Below are 27994 nucleotides of genomic sequence, written 5' to 3' on the forward strand. Positions count from 1 at the left end.
ACAATAAGACAAGCCTCAGAGTTGTCAAGTCAAGATGTTCATGTGACAGATAATTATACTTTTGTTCAGATTTACAGTTGAATAACTTCAGAGAATGAAATCATGCAACGAATCATTTTTATCTCCCAGAATATTTCTGAACACTGAAACTGCTTTTTGACGGGACGGATACTTATGAAAATTAAGTGACCCCCTGAGCTGTTTGAAAAATATATGACCCCTCCCCCTTTGCAGTTTTCAAATTTGAGGTGACCCCCCCCCCCCTTGGATTTTGCCGGCCCACTCCCGGCCATAATAACTGAACGCTCCCTAAACTGAACACTTTCTTACGACAACAGCGGGTAATATGAATGCGCTGTGATTGGCTATCCTCTTCGGCTAGCACTGCTTCATTCCAATCAATGCTGTTGTGGTCGTGTCATGACGTTTCATGTTTGGAAGGTGGCACCTAAATACATGCATAGAAGATCGTTTTTGACGCAAAGAGGATAGCATGTATGAGTCCAGTGTATTGGAAGCCATTGATGCTGGTTTCTTGAATAAACTGTGGCTTTTGGGTCAGGGAAATCCGTCTCGTACGTGCGTATAGCGGCCATTTCGATTCCCAACTTGTAATTGCATATTGCATGTGCGTGACACTCTTAGTGCTGAAACCAGCACCAGTAGTATCTGGCAGCAAGTAAAGCGCTTTTCAGGTGTTAGGTCACGTACTTGTGAGATATCGCCAACTGAATGGCTTCAGCATTTTAATTCTGCTCACAATCCTGTAAGACAGAAAAGTAATTTTGACGCTACGGTAGAACATTTTCTAGACAGTTTTGACTTTGGTGACAGTGTACTAAATACTGATCTAGATGTAATTCTTAACGGTGACATTACCGTCACTGAGATCCAAGAAGCACTGTACAAACTCAAATCAGGTAAATCACCAGGGCCAGATGGCATCCCTTATGAGTTTTATAGTTCAGCTAAGGACACTCTGATACCTCTTTTGCATTCATTTTCAATGTTATTTTTGATTCAGGGGTTTATCCCAACGATTGGTGTAAAGGGATCATTGTTCCGCTGCATAAGAAAGGCAGTCAGATAGACCCTAACAATTATAGAGGTATAACTCTGCTAAATTCTCTTGGAAAGATCTTCACTTCTATTTTAAATACACGCTTGGTAAAATGGGCAGACACAATTGGTTGTATTTCCGATTGTCAGGCGGGATTCAGAAGTGGTTTCAGTACAGTTGATAATATTTTCAGTCTGCATATTATGATACAAAAGTACCTCTGTAATTCAAAAGGTCGTTTTTACTGCGCTTTCATAGATTTTAGCAAAGCTTTCGATTCCGTAGACCACAATTTATTACTGTACAGACTTTGCTTTGAGGGAGTAAGGGGTAAGATGCTATGTATTTTAAATTCAATGTATAGTGAGCTGAAATCATGTGTAAGGGCTGGACAAGGCATCACTGATTATTTTCAGTGCTCTGTCGGAGTCCGGCAGGGTTGTATGCTAAGCCCTTTCCTTTTTTCTCTTTTTATAAACGAACTGAACAATATGTTGGAAAATTCGGGACATTGTGGTATACAGATTACTCAAGAATTGCACGATTTGTTTTCCCTTTTGTATGCAGATGATGTATCTATTTTCAGTGATACTCCAGTTGGTTTACAAAGACTACTTACAGTACTGGAGTCTTTTACTAGCAAATGGAAACTGTCAGTAAATATGAGCAAATCACAAATTATTGTATTTAGACGTGGCGGGGTTTTGAAAAAATCTGAAAGGTGGTTATTTAATGGGGAATGTATGAAACGGTCAGTTATTACAAATATCTCGGTTTAATGCTTTCCAGTAGGAATACCTGGAGTAAAGCTACATCAATATTAGCAGATCAAGCTAGGAAGGCGATGGGCAACATTTTTAGAATGATCAAGCACACTGGCAGCTTGCCATTTAAAGAGTACTTTAAACTTTTCGACGCTATGGTTCTGCCCATTATCACATATGGGTCAGAAATTTGGGGTTACACAAAATACCATGTTCTCGAATGTGTTCAATTGAAGTATTGTAAGAGATTTCTTGGAGTTAAATCATCAACCCCGGACGCCTGTGTGCTAGGTGATTGTGGCAGGTGTCCTATTTTCTTAGTCACTCAGAAAAAAGTGATCTCATACTGGTTAAAACTTTTAAAAATGCCACAAAACAAAATAGCAAAGCACAGTTATAACCTTGCGGTGCGGCTAGATGACAATGGGAAAGAATCCTGGGCAACGCATGTCAAAAATATTTTGTTTAACCATGGGTTTGGGGAAGTTTGGTTATTTCGGACACTGCATGAAAACGCAATAATACAGATAAATTCACATTGATGAGTTGCCTGTATTATAGAATAATACACGTGAATTCACATGAATCCACATGAAAACAGGCTTTCTGAATACAAGCAATGGATTATTAACTGTATTCACCAGTATATGCACTATTCAGCTAAAATACAGGCAATAATCCATGCTAATACGGTAAGTATTATAGCGTTTGTATGCAGTGTCAGGGGCCGGGGGACTTCAATAACTTCCTAAAACTTTTTGTAATCAGAGCAAGTGATATTTTCAAGCAAAACTGGTGGTCAGAAGTCTGTACCAAAGATAAACTTCGTCTTTATAGAAATTTTAAGTTAAACTTTTTACCAGAAGATTACTTATTTATTGATATGCATATGAAATTTAGAAGATCAATTGCTTGTTTGCGGAGTTCGGGTCTTGGTTTAGAAATTGAAGAGGGTAGGGTTCGTGGTATTTCTCCTGAGGAACGCACCTGTAAGATTTGCGATTCGACAGAAATTGAAAATGAATTTCACTTTATATCTGTCTGTCCCCTTTATCAGAATTTAAGAGAATCCTATTTACCAGTCTGGTCATATAGACAACCTTCAATTGAAAAATTTTATTCTCTTATGTCATCTGATAACAAGTTATAATTTCAAACCTTGCTATATTTGTGTACAAAGCTTTTAATTTGAGAAAAGAGTATTTTTGAAGTATTGTATTTCCTTTTCTTCTTTTGTTTATCAATGATTTATTTATCTCTGTGTCTGTTTACTGTAACTTATTTTCTGTATATTTTTTGATGTATGCGATCCGGTGGCCTTCTAGAGCAATAAACCATATTATATTGTAATTGCATACCTGAGCGGCCTTCGCCGTGTATCCAACCGCAAGCGACTGTGGTCCCTGCATACGAACTTTTGAGCTAAACTCTGACTGCAGCCGCCACGTCATCGGTCTTTTGTGCATCTGCCACCCACCATGCCCATCGACACGATGGAATGAAAGAGCGAACTGCGAATACCACATCAACTGACTTGAGATTACAAATCGTCGGTTTCAGTCGTGTTGCTTTTGTACAACTATGATTATTAAGGTATGGTTCCACTCTTTTCCATATTCGTTTTCGATCCGTCGTCTTCGGTTGATTATCAGCCAAAGTCGTGGCCACCTCCGGCCCCTTGAAGGAAACTTGTACGTTGCGGCGCGCAAATCTTTGAAAGTTAATAGCAAAGAGGTTATTTATTCGACCAGTTTGTTGGCATATCCAAGCTACATGTATACTGCAATCCAAAGCTAATTATGGTGAATAAGAGAAAATTCTCTGAAGGACAGTATGTATGCGATTTTACGGATCTCAATGACACTCACAAAAATGCTTCTCTTGTCTATGGTATATGGGCAGGGGAGTGTCTCAGGGAGCATGGTTTTAAACTTTGTCGGCAACTTCGGATGTGCACTCTTGAACACGACATAATATTGACCTTTTATTTTAGAGACGGAGAACTCTTCTCGCTGTCTGCAGCATTTGGTTGACTTGTATCATAATCTACCTGACGAAGACGTCATCTGACGAATGGTTGGGTATACCGATGCCTTCAAGATTGAAATTCTCTTCATTGCGGACCAGTTTATCAGGGTAATGAAAATAAAATATAAAACAACTGTTTTTCGTCTTTCACTTGTCGGTATTCTTCACGATGTAATGGCGGGGTTTGCTTGATCTACGCTTTTCAACTCGGGTTGACTTTAAAAAGTCCCGGGAGAGAAGACAGTTTACAAGTTTAAGAGGCTGAAGATTTCAGGGTCAGCTGCTAGTCCAGTGCCTCTGTGAACCGATTCTTCATGAAGTCACGTGATGAGAGGTCGACATGTGTCGCTGTCAATCTCTATAAATAAGGCTGCGTACACAAATAACGGTAGGGGAGGGAGGAATCGCGATTGAAATTTTTCTCAGATCAATACCCTCAAAAATTTTAACCCCCCCCCCCCTCCCACAATTATCATATAGCAGCATACTTTAGGAATGCACACAAAGAAAAAATAAACATGTATTTGGCAGTTCTGCTCGCAAATGTTCAACACTGCCTGTTAGTAGCAGTTTGTAAAGTCATATTACCAAGGAAAATTCTTAAATTGATTCATTTTTAAACACATCAGTGGATTTTTTTGATTCATTAGTCAAAGCCGACTTGAGTTAATCCAACTAGATCTGACCAGGCCAAAGGCACTTCTGAAGAGCACACAAAATGACGATCATGAGAGATTTTGCAAATTGTGAATTCCTGGCTACATTAGATGCTACATGTAAGTTTTTGCAAAATCAACAATACTGGAAGCTTAAAATATTCCATCAGATAAACGTTTTCATCCCTGGAATTTTTGGTGTAATAATGGTAAATTTATTAAAATTAAATAATTCCATTTAGTCACATATTTGTTCATTTAAATTACTGTAGATTCTTTACTGTACAAAGTTTTATTTGTATTTTACGATGAGAATGTGAAAATTCAGAAAATCAAGTATGATGACCCCATCTTTTCTCTTTTATATTTGCTTATTCTCAAATGCCAGAATTCAAAAATCCCTGACAACTTTCAAGTGTCCCGGTCTTCCATGTGTTGCTTTCTGGTCTGATCTTATGTACAAGTATGTTTCGCTGCCATGATTGTCACATGACCCGAACTCTTCTTCACGTATTTCATAGTCAGAGCTATCTCTGTCACTGCCGGAATACAGTGATAGTGACACTGCCTGTAGGCAGATTATAGCTTTGATAATTTTGACAACAATTTTGTACAGTTTATACAACTGCATTCTTGTTCTTCTTTCCTACAGTGTGTTGAACTGTCCAATCAACACAGCCTGTGAATATGTATCCCGCATTTGTATCATTGACAAATGACTTTCAGTCTGGAATCTAATTCAATTATCACCCAATATCCATATATGCGGGCTTTTGTCGACAAACTGAATATTGTGTGTTTTAGCATACTGTAGGGAGACAGCAAGACACTGTCTTTGATGCTACATAGAAATATTGAAAAGATTATCGACAGTTGCAGCTTCTGCACCTGATAGTAGGCCTACTTTGTTGTGGTTTTTTTACGACAGTTGATACATTTTCAGTTTTTCGAGACAAAAGTAATGAAGGGAACAAAATGGTCCTAGATCTTGTTTAATTACTACTAACATTAGAACAATTGGATGACATGAAAATGTTATTAAATTTTCATTGGATTGCCCATGAAACCCTTGAATCGTAAAAAAGGGGAACCAAAACATTTTCAGGTTCCCCCCATAGGCAGAGCAAAACTTTCAAGTCCCTCTCTACGTAGCTATACCCGAAAATTTTCGATTCCCCCCTGAATTACCTTGGCAGACAGTATTTTACTTCAGAACGCTTTGTTTTATAGAGAAATGTTAACTTCCAAGATACTGTTTTTCACGCTCTTTATGCAGACATTTAAACTGGTCAGTCTGCCGCTGATTTCAAACATTGCTGTTTTGACAATTCGGCCGAAGTGGCCGGCTGCAAAACGCTTGCCTCATCCATTTTCTATCCAAGAAAATAAGAAACATTACACTAAGGGAGCCGTCATTATTTATGACCTGGGGGGTCGGAGGAATCTGAGGGGGGTCACTCAAAAAATCGAAAGCTACAAGGGGGTTGCTCGAAAGTGGAGAACAAGAAGGTGGGCTACTCATCATAATACAGGTGGTTTCAAGTATAAACTTAAATCTCATTCAAATGAGAATGATCAGCTATTCGACGTGTCAAACCTTATGTTAGAGGCTAGTACTGAGAACATTTTTCAGTATTTCCTGATTAAAGATTGATATACTTGCCCGATCATTCATGAGAAACGTCTGCTTTCTATATTCTACATGGTATAGGTTACCGATAGGGGAATGTGTAAAGCAAGCTAATTCTCATTCTATAAAGTTTAAAACCAGTGGAATGCCATGACATCAAACCTATCTTTTATTGCAGGAAAAGAATATTAATAATAAATATAAATAAATGTATGTCTGTCGCTGTTTTTCCGTTTTCAAAAAATGTAATCTTCATTGAAATCAGTGAACCGGAATATAAGTTTTGGAATACTGTTTCAGATTTCTTTTCCTTTGAATTTTACATACAAAATAAATTAGAAAAATGTACTCCCCAAGTGCCACCAAATAACACCATTTTAATCTCTATTTTTCAAAAGCTCCAACAGCAGGAAGGGGGACACCCTGTCATAGCAATGGAACCTCTTTCCGACACGTACCACATGTCCAGGGTTTAATCAGGGTCAATACAGGACCTGTCGCAGCAGCAATCCATTTTACGGTATAGGTATTTAACTTTCCCATTTTTTTTGGAGTGGGGGTCTCTAAAAATTTCTGTAGCAGAGAGGGGGGTTACTCAAACATGTCATGGTTGGCAGGGGGGTTACTCGAAATTTTGGAGTTTCTAAAGCAATTCCTCCGACACCCCCCCCGGCCGTAAATAATGACGGCTCCCTAAGCTAGGGGGTCCAAATATATATACTAAATACTGACCAGGCCGTTGTTGACCTCTACAGAAACTTTACTGCGATGAAACTTGAAACTTGCTTTTAATTAGTTCTCGTTCCAAAGACCCATTAAATAGAAGGGTCGGACACTAAACGCCATAACACTGTGGATTCCGCTCATAGTTTCTTCTGGAGGCGTATCCATCACTACAAATGTCCTTGCACAGAATGACACAGATGTAGGCTTAAATCGCAATGTTTATTTTAATAGCGTCACATGTAACTCAAGCATGTAAATCAGCACATTGAAAGAAGTCAACAGTTTAAATTCAGCTTTCCATATAACAGATGACTTGCTCTTGGTTAAGGCTTTTTTGCAATGGCGCACGTTTTGACGATTCACATGCATATTCATAATTTCTTTACCAAAACCTTGCGCAATGACTGGTAAATCACGTGACGTGGACTGTGACAGCGAGGGTGACGGCAATCCAACACAGTATTACAATTCTATGGAAGACCGGTCACGACATGCGACATGCGACCTGCGACTTCAAAACTGCGACCTGCGTCCTGCGAGTTTGAAACATACGACCTGCGACTTCGGCATTTAGACCAAGGTGTAGGCCTAACCTGCGACTTCACAACAGCGACCTGCGTCCTGCGTGTTTGTCAAACTGCGATATCAGTCTTGATTTGTTCGCACCATTGCTGTGAACACGAGCCTGAAAAACACGAGGGACACCATTGCACTATATTAAAACAGCCGGTTTACCGCATTCTCGCGACCAGAGCATAATTTTCGCACCGCTGGCCTACGCAAAAATCGGCCAGCGAAAGAATTCAACCAGCGATAGAAGTGCATGAAGCTGTGACGGTAGAGAATTCCACAAACGAAGAGCACAAATTTATTTTCCTTCTTACGAAAGGCAAACTGATCTGAAATAATGCAATAGCAATAGGGTTTTAAACGTCTACATCAGTGTTTAGGCCTAATAGTTTCTGGAACCTTCTGCCTACATGATCTAAAATATTATATACACACAAAAAATAATATGTACATATTATAGTATGTACATATTAGGCTTAAACACTGAAACTAGGATTGTAGGAGTGTTTAATTATGTCCTATTTACAGTTTTAACTCGCGTTATCTATAAAGAAAGTCGGTCACTGGCTATTCATGGTTAGCAAATATGTTTGGATTGCACTTCTGTCAATATCAGTATTATTTTAACTGCTTTACTTTGCATATGTTATTTGTGTAGACAAATGTAGTCCGAAGTTAACCAGTAAGAATATTTTTATTTTTCCAATGAACAAAAAGTTGGATCAATTCGATTTTTGACGAAAAGTAAAAATGAAATTAGACGAAAAGATGGCAACATCCGATGATCAATCACTGGAGAATTGAACAAAACTGGAAATGTTAGAAAATGAACGACAATAACTGAAAATTTGAATGTTTGCAATGACATTGACGCAGTTATGATACAGGGGGGACAACTGATGAATTAAACAGACAGCTAGATGGTTATACCACAGTGAAATGAGGATAAATACCAGAGATATCTAAAAATCAAAAGGTTTGTCGATAACATAAGGAAAGAAGCGAGGTAAGGCAGACGAAGAATATCTAAAATAATTTGAAATTATAATATAAACATATAAATGCCTATCACGTAGCATATCATTTTCCATGCATTAACACGTACTGTCAACATTTCCGTCATAAAATTGTCTCTCCAGATGAAAATGAGTGAACTGGTGAGTACATGAATTGAGTTTTGCCAGACTTGGTGAACGATTTACCAAAGCGAAAGCAATGGCTTATTAATTGATCGATGTTGAACGTTTAATCTCATTTCCACGTTTTACCCTTTGAGCGCTGTAATTTTCTCCCACCAAAATTTTAGTGCAAAATTTTACCAATTGTATGAATTTTCTGTAATTTTTTGATAATTTTGGACCAAATCGACATCACATTTCATTGGCTACAGGTTTTTCCCAAAATTTTTGCAAAAATTGGAGAAAAATTGACAGGGGTTTATTATATAAAGGGGACAAAAATCGACTTTGGCGCTCAAAGGATTAAAGTTCACGCAAGACGCCTCCAATCTAATACTGAGGAAAACACCATGAAGCGTTACGTGTTGTTGTCGCATGTCGCAGTTGTGAAGTCGCAGGTCGCAGTTTGACAAACACGCAGGTCGCTGTTGTGAAGTCGCAGGTTACACCTAGGTCTAAATGCCGAAGTCGCAGGTCGCATGTTTCAAACTCGCAGGACGCAGGTCGCAGTTTTGAGTCGCAGGTCGCATGTCGCATGTCGTGACCGGTCTTCCATACAATTCATACATCGATAATCAGTGCGGGTCATTTCCCAAGTTGGCGACGCTATACCATAATATCATTTCCACGATTAGCCAATCACCAATTGGATTACGTCATCGATATGATTTTAGTCACTGCAGGTTCGCCAGCATTGTATGAATCACTGTCGGCAACTCCCGGCCGTCGTGTAGGCCGTAAAATCCAACACTTCGCACTTCTTCCTGAATTTCATAATGAACATGATCCTATGTTCTCCAAGAACACTTCGATAAACAATAAGACCGTCAAGAAAAGCAGCAACAAAGATATTTACGATTCATTTCGATTACACCTTTCCTGCTTTCCTTCATCTCTCTCGCGTAGAAATTTCGATAGCTGCCATCTCCGATACAAATGGGGTTTTCTGAACTATTCGTGTAGGTACACGATTTATATTTCGCAGGACTTTATGCCAGAGTCGGGGAACCCAGCAATATATGGGGTTTGGTTGTCCGAGCCAGACTAAAAATGGTACGCGATTTTGAAAGTGTGTGTTGACATAGTAGCCACACAACTGTTCGAGATTAGGGACTGGACATAAATTACAGGGGGGGGGCTGGGTCGGTGTTTTCGAAAGACCGCTGCATCAAAAATAGTGACCCTTCAAAAGTTCATTCACAAAAATTAATGACTCCCCTTATCCGTGCATGAAAATAAGTGACCCTCCTATGTTACTGAATACCCCCCAAAAAACCGCAATGTGTTCAAGACCTCCTTCTGACTTGCTAGACTTTTGAAGTCCTCTCCCAAAAGGAAGGCAAAATGTGGCCGATATAACGCTTTGTCCAAAAAATATCAAATCATATGTGTGTGATAATTGATGCAAATGTACATTGCTTGAAGTGGCAGGTAAAAAGTGCATGCGTGTACAAAAAATGTAATTTTTAGATTTCATCGATAATGTTGATTCACTATACATGGTAGTCGACTATAAGAAAAATAAGAACGTGTATTTTCCAATATAAAACTGGCAATATCTGTTCATCTATAGATGTTAATAACTGATATAAATATACTTGATTTGCATACGTTGTTTACTAGTGCTCATGTGAACAAGATATTTGATTTTGGAATTTCGCTCAAAATATTGATCAACTATATATCACATGTGTGATTTCACTCATTTTTATTTAATAGAGAAAAAGTAACTTCCATATGTTGTCAGACAGTTTCTACACGTATGATTGAGTGAATGTGTTTTGTGCACTCAGTACACTTACACAATAATTATAGAGATTGTTCGGAGGATACGCGATGTTATATTGCTGGAGATATAGACTCTATAATCTTCGTACTTTGGATGGAGATGAGTGAATTCGAGAACTTTTGCTGGTCTTGTGCGGTAGCCAGCGAACAGAACACCAGCCAAGAAAGTTTGAGCGGCTAAACGCCAGTGATTGGCGGGCTATGACGTATACTATGTCACATGTCTGGTGACGTAGAAGAAGAAGCTGGAAGACGGCATGGGGCCGGACGCGACTTGTGTACAGTCGAATTTCAAACTTTCTGTTCCGACGTTGTGAACGTCGGAACTGACTCAACCATCACACCGTCTAGTACGGGTGAGACTCAGGAACATTTAGAGAACATTCATATGTGGTAAGAGAGACAATTTCTGACAGAACGATCCATCGAGCCCGACCACGTGTGGGCGAGTGACGTAGCTACGAGTGAAAGGACAGACCGGAAGCTTCGGCGCGAGTGGGAACTCACCAGCCTGTAAATGGAACTTCTATGCACCTTCAACGCTACGCCGCGCTACCGGACCAGGACGCCAGGAACAGTAACGATCAGGTTTAGTAGATATACACGCTTGTAGGACAACAAAGATTCTCGTCCTTCGAACTGTGTAAACTTTGCCTACAAATCCGAGCTTTCGGCGGAATCGAAATCGTGCTTTAATAATCACACACACACGAGTGTAAGTCGATTTTGTATGAGTGATTCTTCGCCGCTTGGAGGGACGTTTATAGTTTGGATCGTGGGTGAAATTTGTTCGAAAAGTGGGCGATTGTTATTTCCCTACAAGAAGGCTTAGAATTGTATGAGTGTTTGTACAAGTTGTCTGACACTGAAATACTGTTGTATTAGTTTGGTAGAACTACAACTAATTTCAGATTGACGTTTAGTGTTTACTGAATTTTACTGAACTGTTGCATTGTTCGAGTATCAGTTTAGAGTTAAAGCCTCACTGCTATAGGCTACTTTTATTTTCTGTACACTTGTAAAATTACTACAGTGTGTTCAAACTTTGAGATAACTTTTATTTGTCATAGTGACCGGAAATACTGTAGAGTTGTCACTATTAGACTGCTGAGTTTGTTTTGAGTGCACACCATATGAACAGAGAACTGGTGTATTTCTATGTGTTGTGAGTACAGCCAGTTCAAAGACATTAAGGCTTACTAGCACATAGCTATCATGTTTTCAGTGTTATTCAAGTAAATTGTGACGTCACGGAAACAATTTCTTTGATGTGTTACTGTCAGTCTTTGCTATACTTGTTAGCGAGTTGTCAATCATTGTACAATACAGGGGTATCTGCGAATACCCGCTGTTGTTGTTGATTTATTCTTGGGTAATAAATATTGTTGTTGGCGGAACTGTTGTGCCAACTGATATGATTGTGAGATCGCTTTGTATTGTACATTTAGAAGTAAATACCACCTATCTGAGCGAACTATCGCGACCAGGTTAAGAGGTCTCAGTGGAACGAAAGTGAGGAACATTTTAATTGTCAGTTTAGGCACAGACTTTCATGCCGTTTGACAATATATTTTCTTATAGTCACGCCTGGCACAACTTAAACAAATTTTTGTCAACTCTCAGGTGTGACATATAAATGGCGCCCAACGTGGGGCATTAACTAACAAAAAGGTTGTGCCCAGTATCCAGATCAGGTGGTAAACAGTTGATAAAAGAATTATTTAACCAGCTTTGTCTGTTGTTAAGGATATTAACATTTCATAGCATTATCAAGTGTATAGTGTTACATAAGTTTCAAAGTGATTTACTGTAAGTTGCGTGCTCTGTATGTCGCTGTGCGTGTGGCTTGTATTCGCAACTGTGATTTGCACAACGACTAGAATGGCATCGGATGAAACAACCCCTCTTTCGTTGGGCATGGCTGGCCGGGGAGTGAGACGTTTGCGAGGAGTGTCATCAGCAGACACAGCAGTTGGTAGGAGAGCTGGTGAGCCACAAGACTTTACCCAAACAAATATAGAGAGAGAGATTTCACTCAGGCTGGAGCAAGAGAAACAAAGATGGAGGGTCGAAGAGAGTGAACGGTTAAACCAGGCAAAGGAGCAATGGTTGTCAGACGAAAGACAAACAAGAGAGGCTTGGAAGATAGCCATGCGGGCAGAAGAAAATGAGAAAAATGTCCAATTTCAGAAAGAAGTAGAAGAGAGGTATAGACGACGGGAAATTGAACGGCGTGATTGGGAGCATAGAGAACAGTTCAGGTGTGCGCAGGAAAACTGGGATGCTGATTATGGAGTCAGTGGAGGTGCGGTGGGAGGAGCTCGTGTTGCAGAGAGTACGCCTATGCGACCAGACCGATCCAGATTGCCCAATTCCACACCTGCTGCGGGGGAGACTTCAAGCCCCATATCAGCGAGGCCGAGTAGAGAGTACAATATACCCACCTCTTCACGTCAAGACTTGTTTGAAGATGAGATCGCTCGTCTAGACAATGCATTAGAGAAAGAAAAGATGACCGTGGGCCCACATGGTAAAAAGTGGCAAACTGCTGACGCTACACCTACGACCTACAGAGACAGCGATGGTAATTATACAGCAGTGTACTTGGGAGACAAACACAAGTTAAGTACATTTTCTGGTGATGTAAACCGCAAGTCTGATGTTGACTTCCAGACATGGGAAGGGGAAGTCATGACGTACATACATGGAAATAAAGAGTCTGCCATGTCGATGTTACGAACTATCAGAGCGTCGTTGAAAGGCGGTGCGGTCCGACTTGTTGATGGAATGGGACCGACAGTCACATTTGACCAAATGTTGAGAAAGTTACGCAAACGCTATGGTAATGTGCAATCAGCAGAAACGCTGCTAGCGAACTTTTATAGTAAGGGTCTTCAAAGAGACAATGAGAGTATAGCCGACTTCGCTAACCGCTTGGAGGAGGAATTGAATAAGGTACAGCGAAAGGGTGGTATACCCAAGTCAGCGATGGATGAACGGCTGAGAAGCACGCTGAGAAGCACATTCTGGAGAGGTTTACGAGACGAAGACATTAGAGACAGTGTTCGTCATCGCGTCGGCCAAGTTAACGACTTCGATGAAATTGTAGGGCTTGCACGAGAGGCTGAGGAAGAAGTCCGCGAGCGAAGACAGCCCCGTCCTTCGACATCGCGTTCGAGATCAGCTGCTGCCCACCAAATGATTGCCGATGAAGACGAGGAGATGGCAGACAACTCAAAGAGGACACTGCTTTCTGAAGAGGACATCATAGATAGTGCAGCTAGAGAGTTTGCCCGACAACTTGAGCCATCTCTGAATTCGGTTGTGCAACGCTTGGACATGTTAGAGACGAAAGTTAGTTCTACTTCGGGGTATGGCACACAGGGTTCAAGCTCCGCTAGCAATGCCAACCAACCCAGACTTAAACAACAAACAGATAGACAGTATGCGGCTAGACCCAGGGCACCTCGACGCTGTTTCGGATGTGGCAATGTTGGCCACCTGGTGCGAGACTGTCCAAACCCCAAGCAACAGAACTCAACATGCTACCGCTGTGGAGAGGGAGGACACTTCTCCAGAGACTGTCCACAAAACAAAGATGACTCTAAACAAACATCGTCGGCATCTGGCAAGTCAAATAACAAGGCCCGTAAGTCTGACAGGAGTCAAACCAAAAATGTTCGGCCAGAACGTGACCCACCTGCTAGGTATCACCGCAGGCGGTTACAACGTAGAAAATGGTATCATGCATCAAACGGAGATGACAGAACGACACCGTCGGATGTAGACACAACTGACCAAACCCTGCGGATGATGCAGACAGATATACGCCGCAGAGTGGTTGGACCAGCATATGAAGAGGCGATTGTAGTGGATGGCCATGATGCCCGCTGCCTCATGGACACAGGTTCGCAAGTTACTACTTTGAGCAAGTGGTTTTATGACAAACACTTTTCGGACCGCCCACTGGAAGCATCAGCTGATGATTTGCGTATACTTGGAGCCGGTGACCAGGCAGTTCCAGTATTAGGGATCCTGGAAGTACAGGTGAGACTGCCGTCAGCGATATATGGCGTAGAACAGACAATGGACGCCCTGGTGATAGTTGTCCCCAACACCGAATATGGAGACCAGATACCTATAACACTGGGCACAAATGTGTTAGAACCATGTATGCGAGCTGCGGCAGTCATCAGAAAATCAAATCACAATAAAGTTGACAAGATGTCGGTCCAAGGAAGACGAGCGTATGACAGAATTCAGTCCAGGTACCGTTTTGCTGGCAAGGATGGCCATGTGGGGTCGGCACGTGCTCTTCTGAAGAGACCAGTTACGATTCGCCCGGAAAGTAGCGTAATCGTGACCGGCAAATTGTCAGGCGCAACTGCGAATGATGAGTACATGGTCAGCGTTGAACCAGCATTGTCACCCAGCTGTGCAGCAACGGCCAGTCCAGTTGTTACAGCGATGCGTTGCCAAGTGGATCAGTCTACAGTTCCTGTCAGGTTATACAATGGCAACAACCACAACATAACAATCAGACCTGGCAGTGTTATCGCGGAAATCAACGCAGTGACAACTGTAGAAAGTGTCCCTATGAGTAGACTGGATGCAACCGTAAACAGTATCCAGGCCGATACCAACAGTGACTCATGTGATGACGTTAAAGGAACTACTATAAAGGGTGTTAAATTTGACCTAGACCCAACATTGTTGTCCAAGGAACGTCTTGGAGTGGTGCGTGATTTGTTTCGTCGGAACTTGGGTACATTTTCTACTGGCGATACAGACCTTGGGAAGTGTGACTAGTGAAACATCGCATTAGACTCACAGACGACATACCTACACGAGAAAGACATCGTCGACTGCCGCGCCAGCAAAGTACGCGGAGCTTCGTCGATTGATACAAGACATGATGGATTGTGGCGTCATAAGGGAGTCCAACTCGCCGTACGCAGCGCCGATTGTCTTAGTTGGGAAGAGAGACGGGACAACCCGGCTATGTATTGATTATAGACGTCTGAACAGCAAGACAATCCGGGACGCCTACGCGCTTCCAAGGATCGAGGAAAGTATGGAATGCTTGAAAGGAGCCGACTGGTTTTCCACAGTTGACCTCAAGTCGTCCTACTGGCAACTATTGATGCACGAAGATGATATCGAGAAAACAGCCTTCGTGACTCCGGTTGGGCATTACGAGTGTCTCCGTTTACCCATGGGGCTGTGTAACAGCGCTAGCAGCTTTCAGCGTGCAATGGAGAAGTGCCTTGGAGACTTGGTTAACCGCTCGTGTATAGTCTACCTTGATGATATTGTGATATTTGCTTCAACGTTTGAGGAGCACTGCCAGCGTCTTGAGGAGGTACTCAAGCGGTTGAAGAAGCATGGGTTGAAAGTGAAGGCTTCTAAGTGCCAGTTTTTCCGGCGAGAGGTCAGCTTCTTGGGACACATTGTGTCACATGAGGGGGTGAAGACCGACCCAGCGAAGACTGAAGCAATTAAGACCTGGCCTGTATCCCGCAGTGCTAAAGAAGTCAAAGTTTTCCTGGGAGTGTGTGGCTATTACCGCAGATTCGTAGAAGGCTTCTCCAAAATCGCGAAGCCCCTGAATGACTTGACCACAGGACTCTACGTAAAGCACAGGACGAAGGGCGGAAGATGGTACGACAGAAGCCACCAGAATTTGTGTGGACAGAGAAGTGTCAAGTGGCATTTGACACCTTAGTTGAGCGTCTCACAAACCCACCCGTCCTCGCATATCCTGATTACTCACTGCCTTTTGAGCTGCACACTGACGCAAGCCTACTCGGGCTTGGAGCAGCACTATACCAGGTACACGAGGGAAATGTAAAGAGAGTGGTGGCATATGCCAGTCGTGGGCTCTCGAAAAGTGAGAAGAAATACCCAGCCCACAAGCTGGAGTTTTAGCGCTAAAGTGGGCTGTGACGGATAAGTTCTCTGACATGCTGCTAGGCCGCCATTTCCTGGTATTGACTGACAACAATCCCCTAGTGTACGTTACCACCAGTGCCAAGCTAGATGCTACTGGACATCGTTGGATGGCAAGGTTGGCAGATTATGACTTTCGGATTGAATACCGTCGTGGAGTACTCAACAGAGATGCAGACGCGCTCTCTAGGAAACCACAGTCGGGATACTCAACAGATGCAGAAGGACGTCCTCACTGGCTTGATTGGGTCCCTCCAACCCCTCAAGAAACAACAGTAATGAGCAGCCAGATGGTTGTGGCAATTCTTGAAAGTAAACTTGTCCCCATGGTACCAGCCATGGAAATTATCGGCAAAATTCCTAGATGTAATGTCCAGACGTTAGCTGACATGGTTCCAGAAGGTACTGCGACATTACCCACCATTAGTCATGCCGAGTGGAAGGATCTACAACTGGCAGATCCGACGATCGGCACGATATACAACTATGTCCAAAGAGGTGAACCACCTGACCGTCAGCAACGTGCGTCAGAGACTCGCCAAGTATCTGCAGCATTGCGAGAATGGAAGAAGTATCGGTTACGTAATGGTGTGCTCTACAGGCAAAGAACAGAAAAGAGCGGTAGGACAGTATACCAGCTATACTTACCACCCAGCCATAGAGAGACTGCCATGGATGCATTACACGACGAGATGGGTCATCTGGGCCAAGAACGTAGTATAGAACTGATGAGGTCACGATTTTACTGGCCGGGTATGACAGATGACATCATCAACAGAATCCGTCGATGTGAGAGGTGCACACGCCGGAAGATTGCAGCTGGAGGTCGTGTGGTTGCTCCCTTGGTGCCGATATTGACAACGATGCCCTTAGAGTTACTGTGCATAGACTTCCTCTCCCTTGAGCGATCAAAAGGAGGATACCAGGATATCTTGGTCATGACAGACCATTTTACTAAATATGCCATAGCAGTGCCGACTAGAAACCAAACTGCCAAGACAACTGCGAAGGTCTTGATGGACACATTCTTGCAGGAAGTCGGCATCCCAACTAGGATCCACTCCGATCAAGGGAGGAATTTCGAGAGTCGGTTGATTGCTCACCTTTGCACTTTGTTGGGCGTGAAGAAGTCGCATTCATCCCCATACCACCCTCAAGGGCGGGAATTGTGGAACGCTTTAATCAGACGTTACTAGGCATGTTAGGTACGTTGCAGCCAGAACAGAAACAGAATTGGGCTCAACAAGTCAAAATGCTGACTCATGCATACAACTGCACAACGCATGAGGTCACAGGTTATTCCCCCTGGTATCTGATGCATGGACAACACCCGAAATTGCCGATAGACTTATACCTTGGGTTAGAGCCTACTGATGAAGCAGAGGGGACATACGACCAGTATGTGGAGAAGCTGCGAAAGGACTTGCAAATGGCCTACAGGATAGCGGGCAGCAGAATGGCAAACAAGGCGCAGAAGAATAAGTACCTGTATGACAAGAAGGCCAAAGAAGCTGAATTGGAACCAGGTGATCGTGTGTTGGTGCGCAATGTGTCTATCCGAGGCAAACAGAAGCTTGCTGATAAATGGGAACACAGTCCTTATCTAGTTGTGAAAAGGGTGACCCCAAACATCCCAGTCTACGTACTGAAGCCAGAGTTTGGAGGGAAGCGTAAGACAGTCCATCGTAATTTACTGATGCCATGCTACGCACTACCAGCAATTCCTCCAGATCGCCCTATGCGCGTACCAAGGAGACAACCCTCCAGGCCAAATACCGCATACAGAATCCGACTAGACATACAAATAGAGCAGCTGCAGAACCGAGCGACGCAGAAAGTGAAAGTTCTTCCAGTGATGAAAATTGGGCTCAGAGAATAAGAGTACGACGAAGTAGTCCAACAAGACCCACAGAAGTACAGATACCAGAAGTCAATTCACCCGCACAAGGGTCACATTCTGATGGTGATACAGAAGGCATCAGTCCACCTCGCGATGAGCAACAGAACCAGTCAACACAGATGGATGGAGCATCGTCAGACAACAATCTGAACAGCAATGTGTCGCTACCCACTCAACCCGAGGACAATGTGGGAAGGGCAGGACCAGATGTTCAGCCAGAAGACACAGTCGCAATGTCACGTGGTACTGATGACAACAAGAGTGCTAAGTCTGCAGATATGTCAGACACCCAAATCAGCAATTCGAATGTGAATGCGACTGCCCAGAGTGATGCAGCAAGTTCCGTGCATTGTGAAGAGGATGTGGTGAATGTTACCAGTCAGGCGTCGGAACCAAGTCAACATGATAAAGATGTGACTGATTCCCCTAGCGTCAAGGTTGACACGGAAGTAGCAGATGACACAGCTACAGAATGACGGTATCCAACGAGAAATCGACAGAAACCACAGTATTATGGCTACAGTAATACGAGATATGTCGTCGACCACGGGTTGAATGCAGAAGCACCAGTGTTTGTGCCAAACAATGAATTAGTGGGATGTGAACCACTTCAGATGCCTTGCTACCCTGTGATCCAGGGGACTAGAATGAGAATAGAGTTACCTGGTCTGAGAAACAGAGAAGTGTACAGTCATCAGCTTTTTGCGAGAAAGCTGGCTGCCATGAGAAATTCTGAGAGAAAGCCAAGTTATGTTGGAGTCTGCAAGAGGGACGAGATTCGTCGCATGCCGACTTCACAGCCGAAGCCACCTATTTTGGGAAACAACCCATATCTATCAGACTGGCGATATATACCATTACCGACAGTCAGCCATGGACGACTATAGAGTATGTTACCAAACAATTTTAAGTTATGCATTGACCGCTTCCACTTACCGATTCATGTACAGGTGTGTGTGTGTCATGTAGCTACTATGTAAAGAGGAGCCCGTTTGTGATGGAGTATTTCAAAGGGTCCTGCCACCAGGTGTGTTAGATGGAATTCTCGCCCTGCTGCATTGTTCCCGTACACGCTATCGTGTAGCGTAATTGCAAGATTTCGAGTTGACATTTATCCTTCTCATATGGCTTCGCAAGTTGGGGGACAGTGTGACATATGGCGGAGAGATAGTTGGCCATGGTACGAGTCGGCGACAGAGTACCAGAGATGTGTTGGTACGGGTTGGATGTGGAGGCGTGTTAGAGATTGGTCAAACAAATTATACGCAGCATAAATATAAAGACGGCGGCAACCTGTCATGTCGCTAGCCTGCGTGTTTGCAAAGTCTATGTGTGGTTTTGTTCTTTGTGTTTACAGAATTTCTTACAGTATTCTTTTTAGGAGTAGTCAACACTGACTGGTTGCAGCAGAGGAGCCAGTCATTCATTACCCTATATGGCTTCAGTCTCTTTTGCTTGCAGGGTTAGCAGTGTAATGTTGTAGAGTCACCCCAACAGTGCCCACCTGGATTGTCCTTGGATGACCCTTGGTCATATCTGTGAACATTCGTATTATGTAACTGTTCTACTGCATGTATTTACACCTCACCCCTGAGAGGGCTTACCTGGTATACCTTATATACTAGGGTGGTTACTTGTAGGTAGGACTTCTAGATTGTCAAGGAAGAGCAAACACATCCTTATTAGACCGCGATGTAATAGGTCCATATTAAGATGAAGTTTAGCTATTGTAGTCAAAGCCACTGTAAGGAGTTGTGTGGTACATATTTCCAAGTAGGGGCAGTTCCAGGGAGGGTTGTTGGCATGTCTCCCCTTACACTCCCAGTCGGCCGATTATCGACCGATGGTGGAAATGGAGGATAAGGGATGACATGCTTTGGGGAGGGAGGGTATCACATGTGTGATTTCACTCATTTTTTATTTAATAGAGAAAAAGTAACTTTCATATGTTGTCAGACAGTTTCTACACGTATGATTGAGTGAATGTGTTTTGTGCACTCAGTACACTTACACGATAATTATAGAATTGTTCAGAGGATACGCGATGTTATATTGCTGGAGATATAGACTCTATGAATCTTCGTACCTTTGGATGGAGACGATGAATTCGAGAACATTTTGATGGTCTTGTGCGGTAGCCTGCGAACAGAACACCAGCCAAGAAAGTTTGAGCGGCTAAACGCCAGTGATTGGCGGGCTATGACGTATACTATGTCACATGTCTGGTGACGTAGAAGAAGAAGCTGGAAGACGGCATGGGGCCGGACGCGGCTTGTGTACAGTCGAATTTCAAACTTTCTGTTCCGACGTTGTGAACGTCGGAACTGACTCAACCATCACACCGTCTAGTACGGGTGAGACTCAGGAACATTTAGAGAACATTCATATGTGGTAAGAGAGACAATTTCTGACAGAACGATCCATCGAGCCCGACCACGTGTGGGCGAGTGACGTAGCTACGAGTGAAAGGACAGACCGGAAGCTTCGGCGCGAGTGGGAACTCACCAGCCTGTAAATGGAACTTCTATGCACCTTCAACGCTACGCCGCGCTACCGGACCAGACGCCAGGAACAGTAACGATCAGGTTTAGTAGATACACACGCTTGTAGGACAACAAAGATTCTCGTCCTTCGAACTGTGTAAACTTTGCCTACAATCCGAGCTTTCGGCGGAATCGAAATCGTGCTTTAATAATCACACACACACGAGTGTAAGTCGATTTTGTATGAGTGATTCTTTGCCGCTTGGAGGGACGTTTATAGTTTGGATCGTGGGTGAAATTGGTTCGAAAAGTGGGCGATTGTTATTTCCCTACAAGAAGGCTTAGAATAGTATGAGTGTTTGTACAAGTTGTCTGACACTGAAATACTGTTGTATTAGTTTGATAGAACTACAACTGAGTTCAGATTGACGTTTAGAGTTACTGAATTTACTGAACTGTTGCATTGTTCGAGTGATCAGTTTAGAGTTAAAGCCTCACTGCTACAGGCTACTTTTATTTTCTGTACACTTGTAAAATTACTACAGTGTGTTTCAAACTTTGAGATAACTTTTATTTGTCATAGTGACCGGAAATACTGTAGAGTTGTCACTATTAGACTGCTGAGTTTGTTTTGAGTGCACACCATATGAACAGAGAACTGGTGTATTTCTTTGTGTTGTGAGTACAGCCAGTTCAAAGACATTAAGGCTTACTAGCACATAGCTATCATGTTTTCAGTGTTATTCAAGTAAATTGTGACGTCACGGAAACAATTTCTTTGATGTGTTACTGTCAGTCTTTGCTATACTTGTTAGCGAGTTGTCAATCATTGTACAATACAGGGGTATCTGCGAATACCCGCTGTTGTTGTTGATTTATTCTTGGGTAATAAATATTGTTGTTGGCGGAACTGTTGTGCCAACTGATATGATTGTGAGATCGCTTTGTATTGTACATTTAGAAGTAAATACCACCTATCTGAGCGAACTATCGCGACCAGGTTAAGAGGTCTCAGTGGAACGAAAGTGAGGAACATTTGATTGTCAGTTTAGGCACAGACTTTCATGCCGTTTGACAATATATTTTCTTATAGTCACGCCTGGCACAACTTAACAAATTTTGTCAACTCACAGGTGTGACATATACATGGGAGTCTATGACAAAACTGTAAAAAAAATTTTCACTATTAAAAATATGCACTATTTGTGCATATATGGACCCTGAATAATTGATATAATTGTACTTGATTAAAGGAGGGTGGTAAGACGTGCATCTTTGTACAAGAAATTTGGTTTTGGTATTTCGCATAAAATGTTGATCCATTATGAATTGTTGTCTATGACGAAACTATACTTTTAAAAAAAAACAAAACTTGGCAAATCTGTGTATTTATGTATGCTTGATTATTGATATTTATGTTCTTGATTAGATTAGAGTGGTTACAAGTCCATGTATGTGCAAGAAATTTGATTTTGGGATTTCACCGAAATGTTGATTCATTATCCATGGCAGTCTATGATGAAACCCTATGAATAATTTTTATCCAATACAAAAATAGGAAAATCTGTGCATTTATGTACGCTCGATTATTGGTATTAATGTTCATGATTAGACTAGAGTGGTTTCAAGTCAATGGTTGTGCATGAAATTTGATTTTGGAATTTTACTGAAATGTTGATTCACTATGCATGGCAGCCTATGATGAAACTATGAATATTTTTTCCCCATACAAAACTAGGTAAATCTGTGCATATATATATGTACACCTAATTATGAGTATTAATATTAATGATTAGACTAGAGTGGTTTCAAGTCAATGGTTGTGCAAGAAATTTGATTTTGGAACTTCACCGAAATGTCGATTCACTATGCATGGCAGCCTATGATGAAACTATGAATATTTTTTCCAATACAAAACTAGGTGAATCTGTTTATTTATGTACACCTTCTTATTAGTATTAATGTTAATGATTAGACGAGTGGTTTCAAGTCCATGGTTGTGCAAGAAATTTGATTTTGGAATTTCACCGAAATGTCGATTCACCATACATTGTAGGCTATGAGGAAACTACAAATACCTCATAGGTTATCTGATCCTAAATTGTTATTCAAAAGTTGTTCGACTTGAAGCTTCCAGTTGTTATTGATTACATTTTGCACTATTCTGAATAGTTCGTATTCTGTCAATGTCCTCAAAAAATAAAAAATGTACATACAGCTTCATAAATATTTGACACCGACCTATACCCAATGTATTGTCAATGAGAGAATGATATCAAATAAGTGATCTCCCAAATCGTTATTGAAAGCGTCATTATAGGGGACAGTTTATATGCACAATAGAGGAGTTGGATAAGTAGAAATCATGACAACTTAAATCAATGTGGCTGCTTGGATCATCAAGACATTGTTTATTATACCCTTAAACTTGCGCCCGAAGAGCGCGCCGAAAATGGAAATGACAGAAAATGAAAGTGCCAGGAGGTATTTTTTTTCTTTTTTCAGTATTCCATATTTTCCAATACGTGCACATGCAATTTCAGCTTAGATGCATAAAAAAGGTGACCCTCCTCCATAGGCTTGCACAAAATTTTATGACCCTTCAAAAATGCTTGCGCGAAAAATGGCGACCGACCCCCAAAAAACACCGGCCCACCCCCCTGTAATTTGTGTCCAGTCCCTAAGGTAGAATTTGTATCGCTGCCATCTCCTATAAAAATGAGTTTTTGAACGATCTGTGTAGTTACACGATTTATATTTCGTAAGACTTCAGGCCAGTGTCCGGGGACCACAGCAATTTATAGGGTTTGGTTGTCTGATCCAGATTAAAAATGGTACGCGAACTTGACAGAGTGGCTATACGGCGCGATTAATTGTTATTTCACGAACGACATCCGTATTCCCATGACGTGTGCAACGCCAAGTCTTTTGGCAAAGCCCCTCTTTTACAGCTGACGATATTTTTGACACGGATGCACGATAATACACGATTAAGTTATGTGAACTGTACAGCGGAGGTGTTTATAGCAAGATAGAGTTCAACACTATGGCGTACGTAGACGCACGTGGAGGTTGCCAGAAATTTTTTTTTACTGATGGCGGGCTGGCCGCTGATTGGCTAATGATAGGAAGAAAATAGTACGGAATAGCGTCGCCAATTTTGGAATGACCCGGACTGATAATGTCCGACATGTCGTTGCATTGATTCATCTAAAACTGACACAGTTTACACAATATGGTCTAATGTGCAACATACTAATCTGACTTGTTAAAACGGCAGGTCTCAATCCCAGGTTTTCGCATTGGTGGTTGTTGACATTGGCTAATTATGAGGTCTTGTTTTCCTTTGAAATTTGTGTCAAGTCTATCAATTGTGTGGAAATAAAGATGATATGATAGCAAACCTACCCCTTTAAAGTCAGAAAAGGCCTTTAGAGAATGATTCCATATTTTGTAAGAGAAGTAAAATTAAAATTGATGTCTCCTAAAACTGGTATTCACGCTTTTGACCCATATTAGCGGGAATTATTTATATGATCACAGAAGCTGACTATAGCTGACAATAGTTTTATTTTATTGAATTGAATTTGGTAATAACAGTGTCGGTCAGATGAGCGGCAATCAACATATGAATCGTTCACAAAGTGTTAATATTTCCTTTGTATCAGTCTACAACAACGAGCTATTACTACATTTCTTTTGTACAAGTCTGGCATGAGCATGACGAGTGGCGGGAAATATCCGTTTCGTAAGTTCTCTTTCCTCTCGTTTCAGAATCTCGTCGAGAATGGCGTCTACACTTCACCTCACGAAGGAAGATCTCTGTGTACCTACGAAGAACATCGTCTACGTGAAGACCCATAAGACCGGCAGCACGACACTGGCCACCATTTTCTACCGTTACGGACACGACAGAAACCTCTCCTTCTTGTTCACTTTCCGGCAGCCACACGGTCACTTCAGACAGGAGCCGCTCACACCATATTCTCAGCCACAGGTGTACCCGCCGGTGGGAGTCCCTTACGGAGAATATGAACGTTATAAATTCAACATTTCGGCTGGTCATTTGATTTATCACAACAAAACTGTCTTTGATTATCTGATAGCAGGACGACCTAAGTACATCACAATTCTACGAGAACCAGTACAACAATTTGTTTCCTTTTTCAGTTATTTTCATTTTCCTGAAAGATATATGAAAATAAAAGCTGATTCGCCGGAAGAACGGCTCGAGTATTTGGAAGAATTTCTCAGACAGCCGTCAAACTACAGCATCCACGCTCGACTTGGAAACCGCAGCATCTACATTCCAAATAGAAACCCACAGTTCTTCGACCTTGGGTTACCCTTACAGCAAATGGACGCGCCCAGTGACGTCACACGGGCCCTGTCCAGAATCGAAGCAGACTTTGATCTCGTGCTGATTACGGAATATCTCGACGAATCTCTCTTGCTGTTGAAGAAAAAATTCTGCTGGGATATGAATGATATTTTATATTTTAAAACAAACGTTCTTCACGCAAACGGGACCAAATTGCCTGAGAATCTTGTACAGAAGACAAAACAATGGAACAGCGCCGATGTAATATTGTATGAACACTTCAATCGAACTTTGTGGCGGGAAATAGGAAAATACGGGCCGACGTTTGAAAGGGATCTTTTAGATTTGAGAAAACGTTTGGAAGACCTGAACAACGAATGCATTCAAGGACAGGTCAAAAATGCCAGGACACTTAAATATGTCAATGTGCTCAAACGCAATGCGTCGGTTCTATGCCAAGACCTCAACCGGAACACACATTCGTATTTCGTAAAAATAACAAGAAAGCAGAAAATACCACCAGATGCGAACGAAAAGCTTAAAAAAGGCTTGGTTCCTCAATTCTGTCACAAGAATGGAACTACGGGCGAACGTTTGTAGGTCCCTTTGTTGGATATTTCATTGGCGAGATTTAGACTCTAACTTTCATACAGCAGACGGAGTTGCCGCCCTCCTCTTAGCTGCATTCAATTTTACAAGGGGGGGTCGGAGGAATCGCGTTGAAATATCATTGTTTTTAGACACACACCTCAATACCCTGAAAATTCGAATCACCTATCTATATGATCAAATTTGTTTAAGAAGTTCACCAAGGATGATTTTTACATATGTGCTAGCTCTGTGGTCATTTACCCAGGAAAAACTATTTTCACCATATTCATAACTCGCAGGATTTTTCACAAAAAACGATAATATAGTACAGGAAGTTGCCCATGTAATTTGAATCATGGGAAAAAAGCTCCAAACTTTGAGCTTGCATAATGTGATATGGAAGGGACCATTTTTGGACGGGTATGGCCCCCCACATTGTCTACTCACAGTAACACAGTAGTAAACAGCAACACAAAATCTGACAGTGGATAGTTTATTATAAGTAATTCATTGTTTATGCAAGGATAAACAGTATAAACAAAAATTATGTAAATACGCACAGCCTGGTTTAAGCATGGGTGAGTGGACAATGCCATATCCATGGGAAAATGGTCCCTTCCATATCACATTATGCAAGCTCCAAGCTTGGCGCTTTTTCCCATGATTCAAATTACATGGGCAACTTCCTGTACTATTTCTATCTTTTTTTTTGTAAAAAATCTTGCAAGTTATAAGTGGCGAAAATAGCTTTTCCGGGGTAAGTGACCTCAAAGCTAGCACATATGTAAAAATCATCCTTGGTGAACTTCCCCTTTATTAAGTCCCCCCTAAACTATCATGTAACCAAATATGCATTAGGGATATTGAGGTACTATCGCGTAGTTCTGCACGCAGGCGTTCGACTCTTAACTACCTTTTTATGATGCACGCATAAATATTCTGTAGTGGTTATAGAAATGTTGTTAGCAGTTTGTATGGCGATATTCCTCAAGCAAGTTCTTAAATTGATTCATTTTCAAATGCATCGGTGGACCTCAGCGATTTATTAGTCTGAGTCCAGTTGAGTTAATGCAAATCTGGCCGCAGCGGGGTCAGTTGTACCCACCGAAGAGCACCCAAAATAATGATCATCAGAGAATATGCAAATTGTCATTTCCTGCATACATATTGTAAAATTTTGAAAAAAAGAGCGCGATGACCTAGATGATACTTATAAAAGTTTTACAAAATTGACGATACTGGAAGATTGAAATATTCAATTCAATAACACTTTTAATCTCTGAAATTTGGGGTGTAGCGATGTCAAATATGGTAAAAAGCTAAATGATTCAATTTAGTAACTTTTTTCATTTAGATTAAGAATTTTTCCCGTTGTAAGTGTTAATTTTGTGTTGTTAAGAATGTGAACATTTTATTCACTGCATGAACTTGAAGAATTGTTTTGTATAGTGATTTGAGGTGATTTTTCGTGAAAAAGTAACCTTTGATAGTCAGTTTATAGAGAATCAAGCATGATGACTCCATCTTTTCTTTAATTTTTTATTAATATAATATACAGAATTTCAAAATTTTCTAACTAAAAAGTATGACAATAGTTTCATATATCTTTAAGAAAACAGTGTTACAAATATAAATTTCGATACTTTTTTTCAGTATTTTTGCTTTTTGTATCAACTCCAATCTCTTCCTTAACATCTTATCATATTCACTTTAAGCTTATCGACACAATGTATTTGAAAATAAGAGAACTTGTTTGTATCCCCTTCCCTTCCAGAGGTGTTTATGAATGCAGCTTAAATAAAATGTATAATTTATTTAAGCTTCTAAGAAGAGGTGCAATCAGTGTATTATTCGATGTTTGAGTAAAAAGCATCTAAAGACAGAAGTTTTGTTGAGAGCATTACTAAGATAAGGCATATCATTGAAAGACACAAGTTTTAATTAGAAAATTACCAAGATAAGGAGAGGGTCTATATTCCGTGCACTCTTCTGCTAGTCCAATATGATTGTTGATTGACCTTTGACCCGGTGATCGCGTGTCCCGCTGAAAAAAGGTCACGGTATTTGATGAGTTAACCAAATGATTGAAAGTAAGTTTATGGACAGACAAAAGTCGAGCTGCAAAACTATTCAGTTAGCGACAGGCAGTATTAATATAACGAGAAACCTGCACTGCAATAGTTGTTGTTTTTTTCATGAGCGTCAGAATGAGGAAACAAAACAGCTGCGTATTCACGGGGTATATTATATCAACACTGACAATATTATTACTGACGAATAACAAAGTCTGGTTTCAGAGGAACAAAATCACGATTTAGAGTATCTGGACATGACTTTCGGCGATAACAAG

General features: G+C 41.5%; 1 protein-coding gene across 1 annotated transcript; it reads left to right on the forward strand.

The window, feature by feature from the left end:
- The first annotated feature begins 3226 nt into the window (after positions 1 to 3226).
- LOC139142210 (galactosylceramide sulfotransferase-like) lies at positions 3227 to 27980 on the forward strand. Its single transcript, XM_070712075.1, has 3 exons — positions 3227 to 3417; positions 3818 to 3960; positions 24507 to 27980. The coding sequence occupies exons 1-3, from the start codon at positions 3406 to 3408 to the stop codon at positions 25651 to 25653; spliced, it is 1302 nt and encodes a 433-aa protein (XP_070568176.1). The 5' UTR covers positions 3227 to 3405; the 3' UTR covers positions 25654 to 27980.
- The last annotated feature ends 14 nt before the right edge of the window (positions 27981 to 27994 follow it).

This window comes from Ptychodera flava, chromosome 10, assembly GCF_041260155.1.
Source record: "Ptychodera flava strain L36383 chromosome 10, AS_Pfla_20210202, whole genome shotgun sequence".
Classification (NCBI taxonomy): Eukaryota; Metazoa; Hemichordata; class Enteropneusta; family Ptychoderidae; genus Ptychodera; species Ptychodera flava.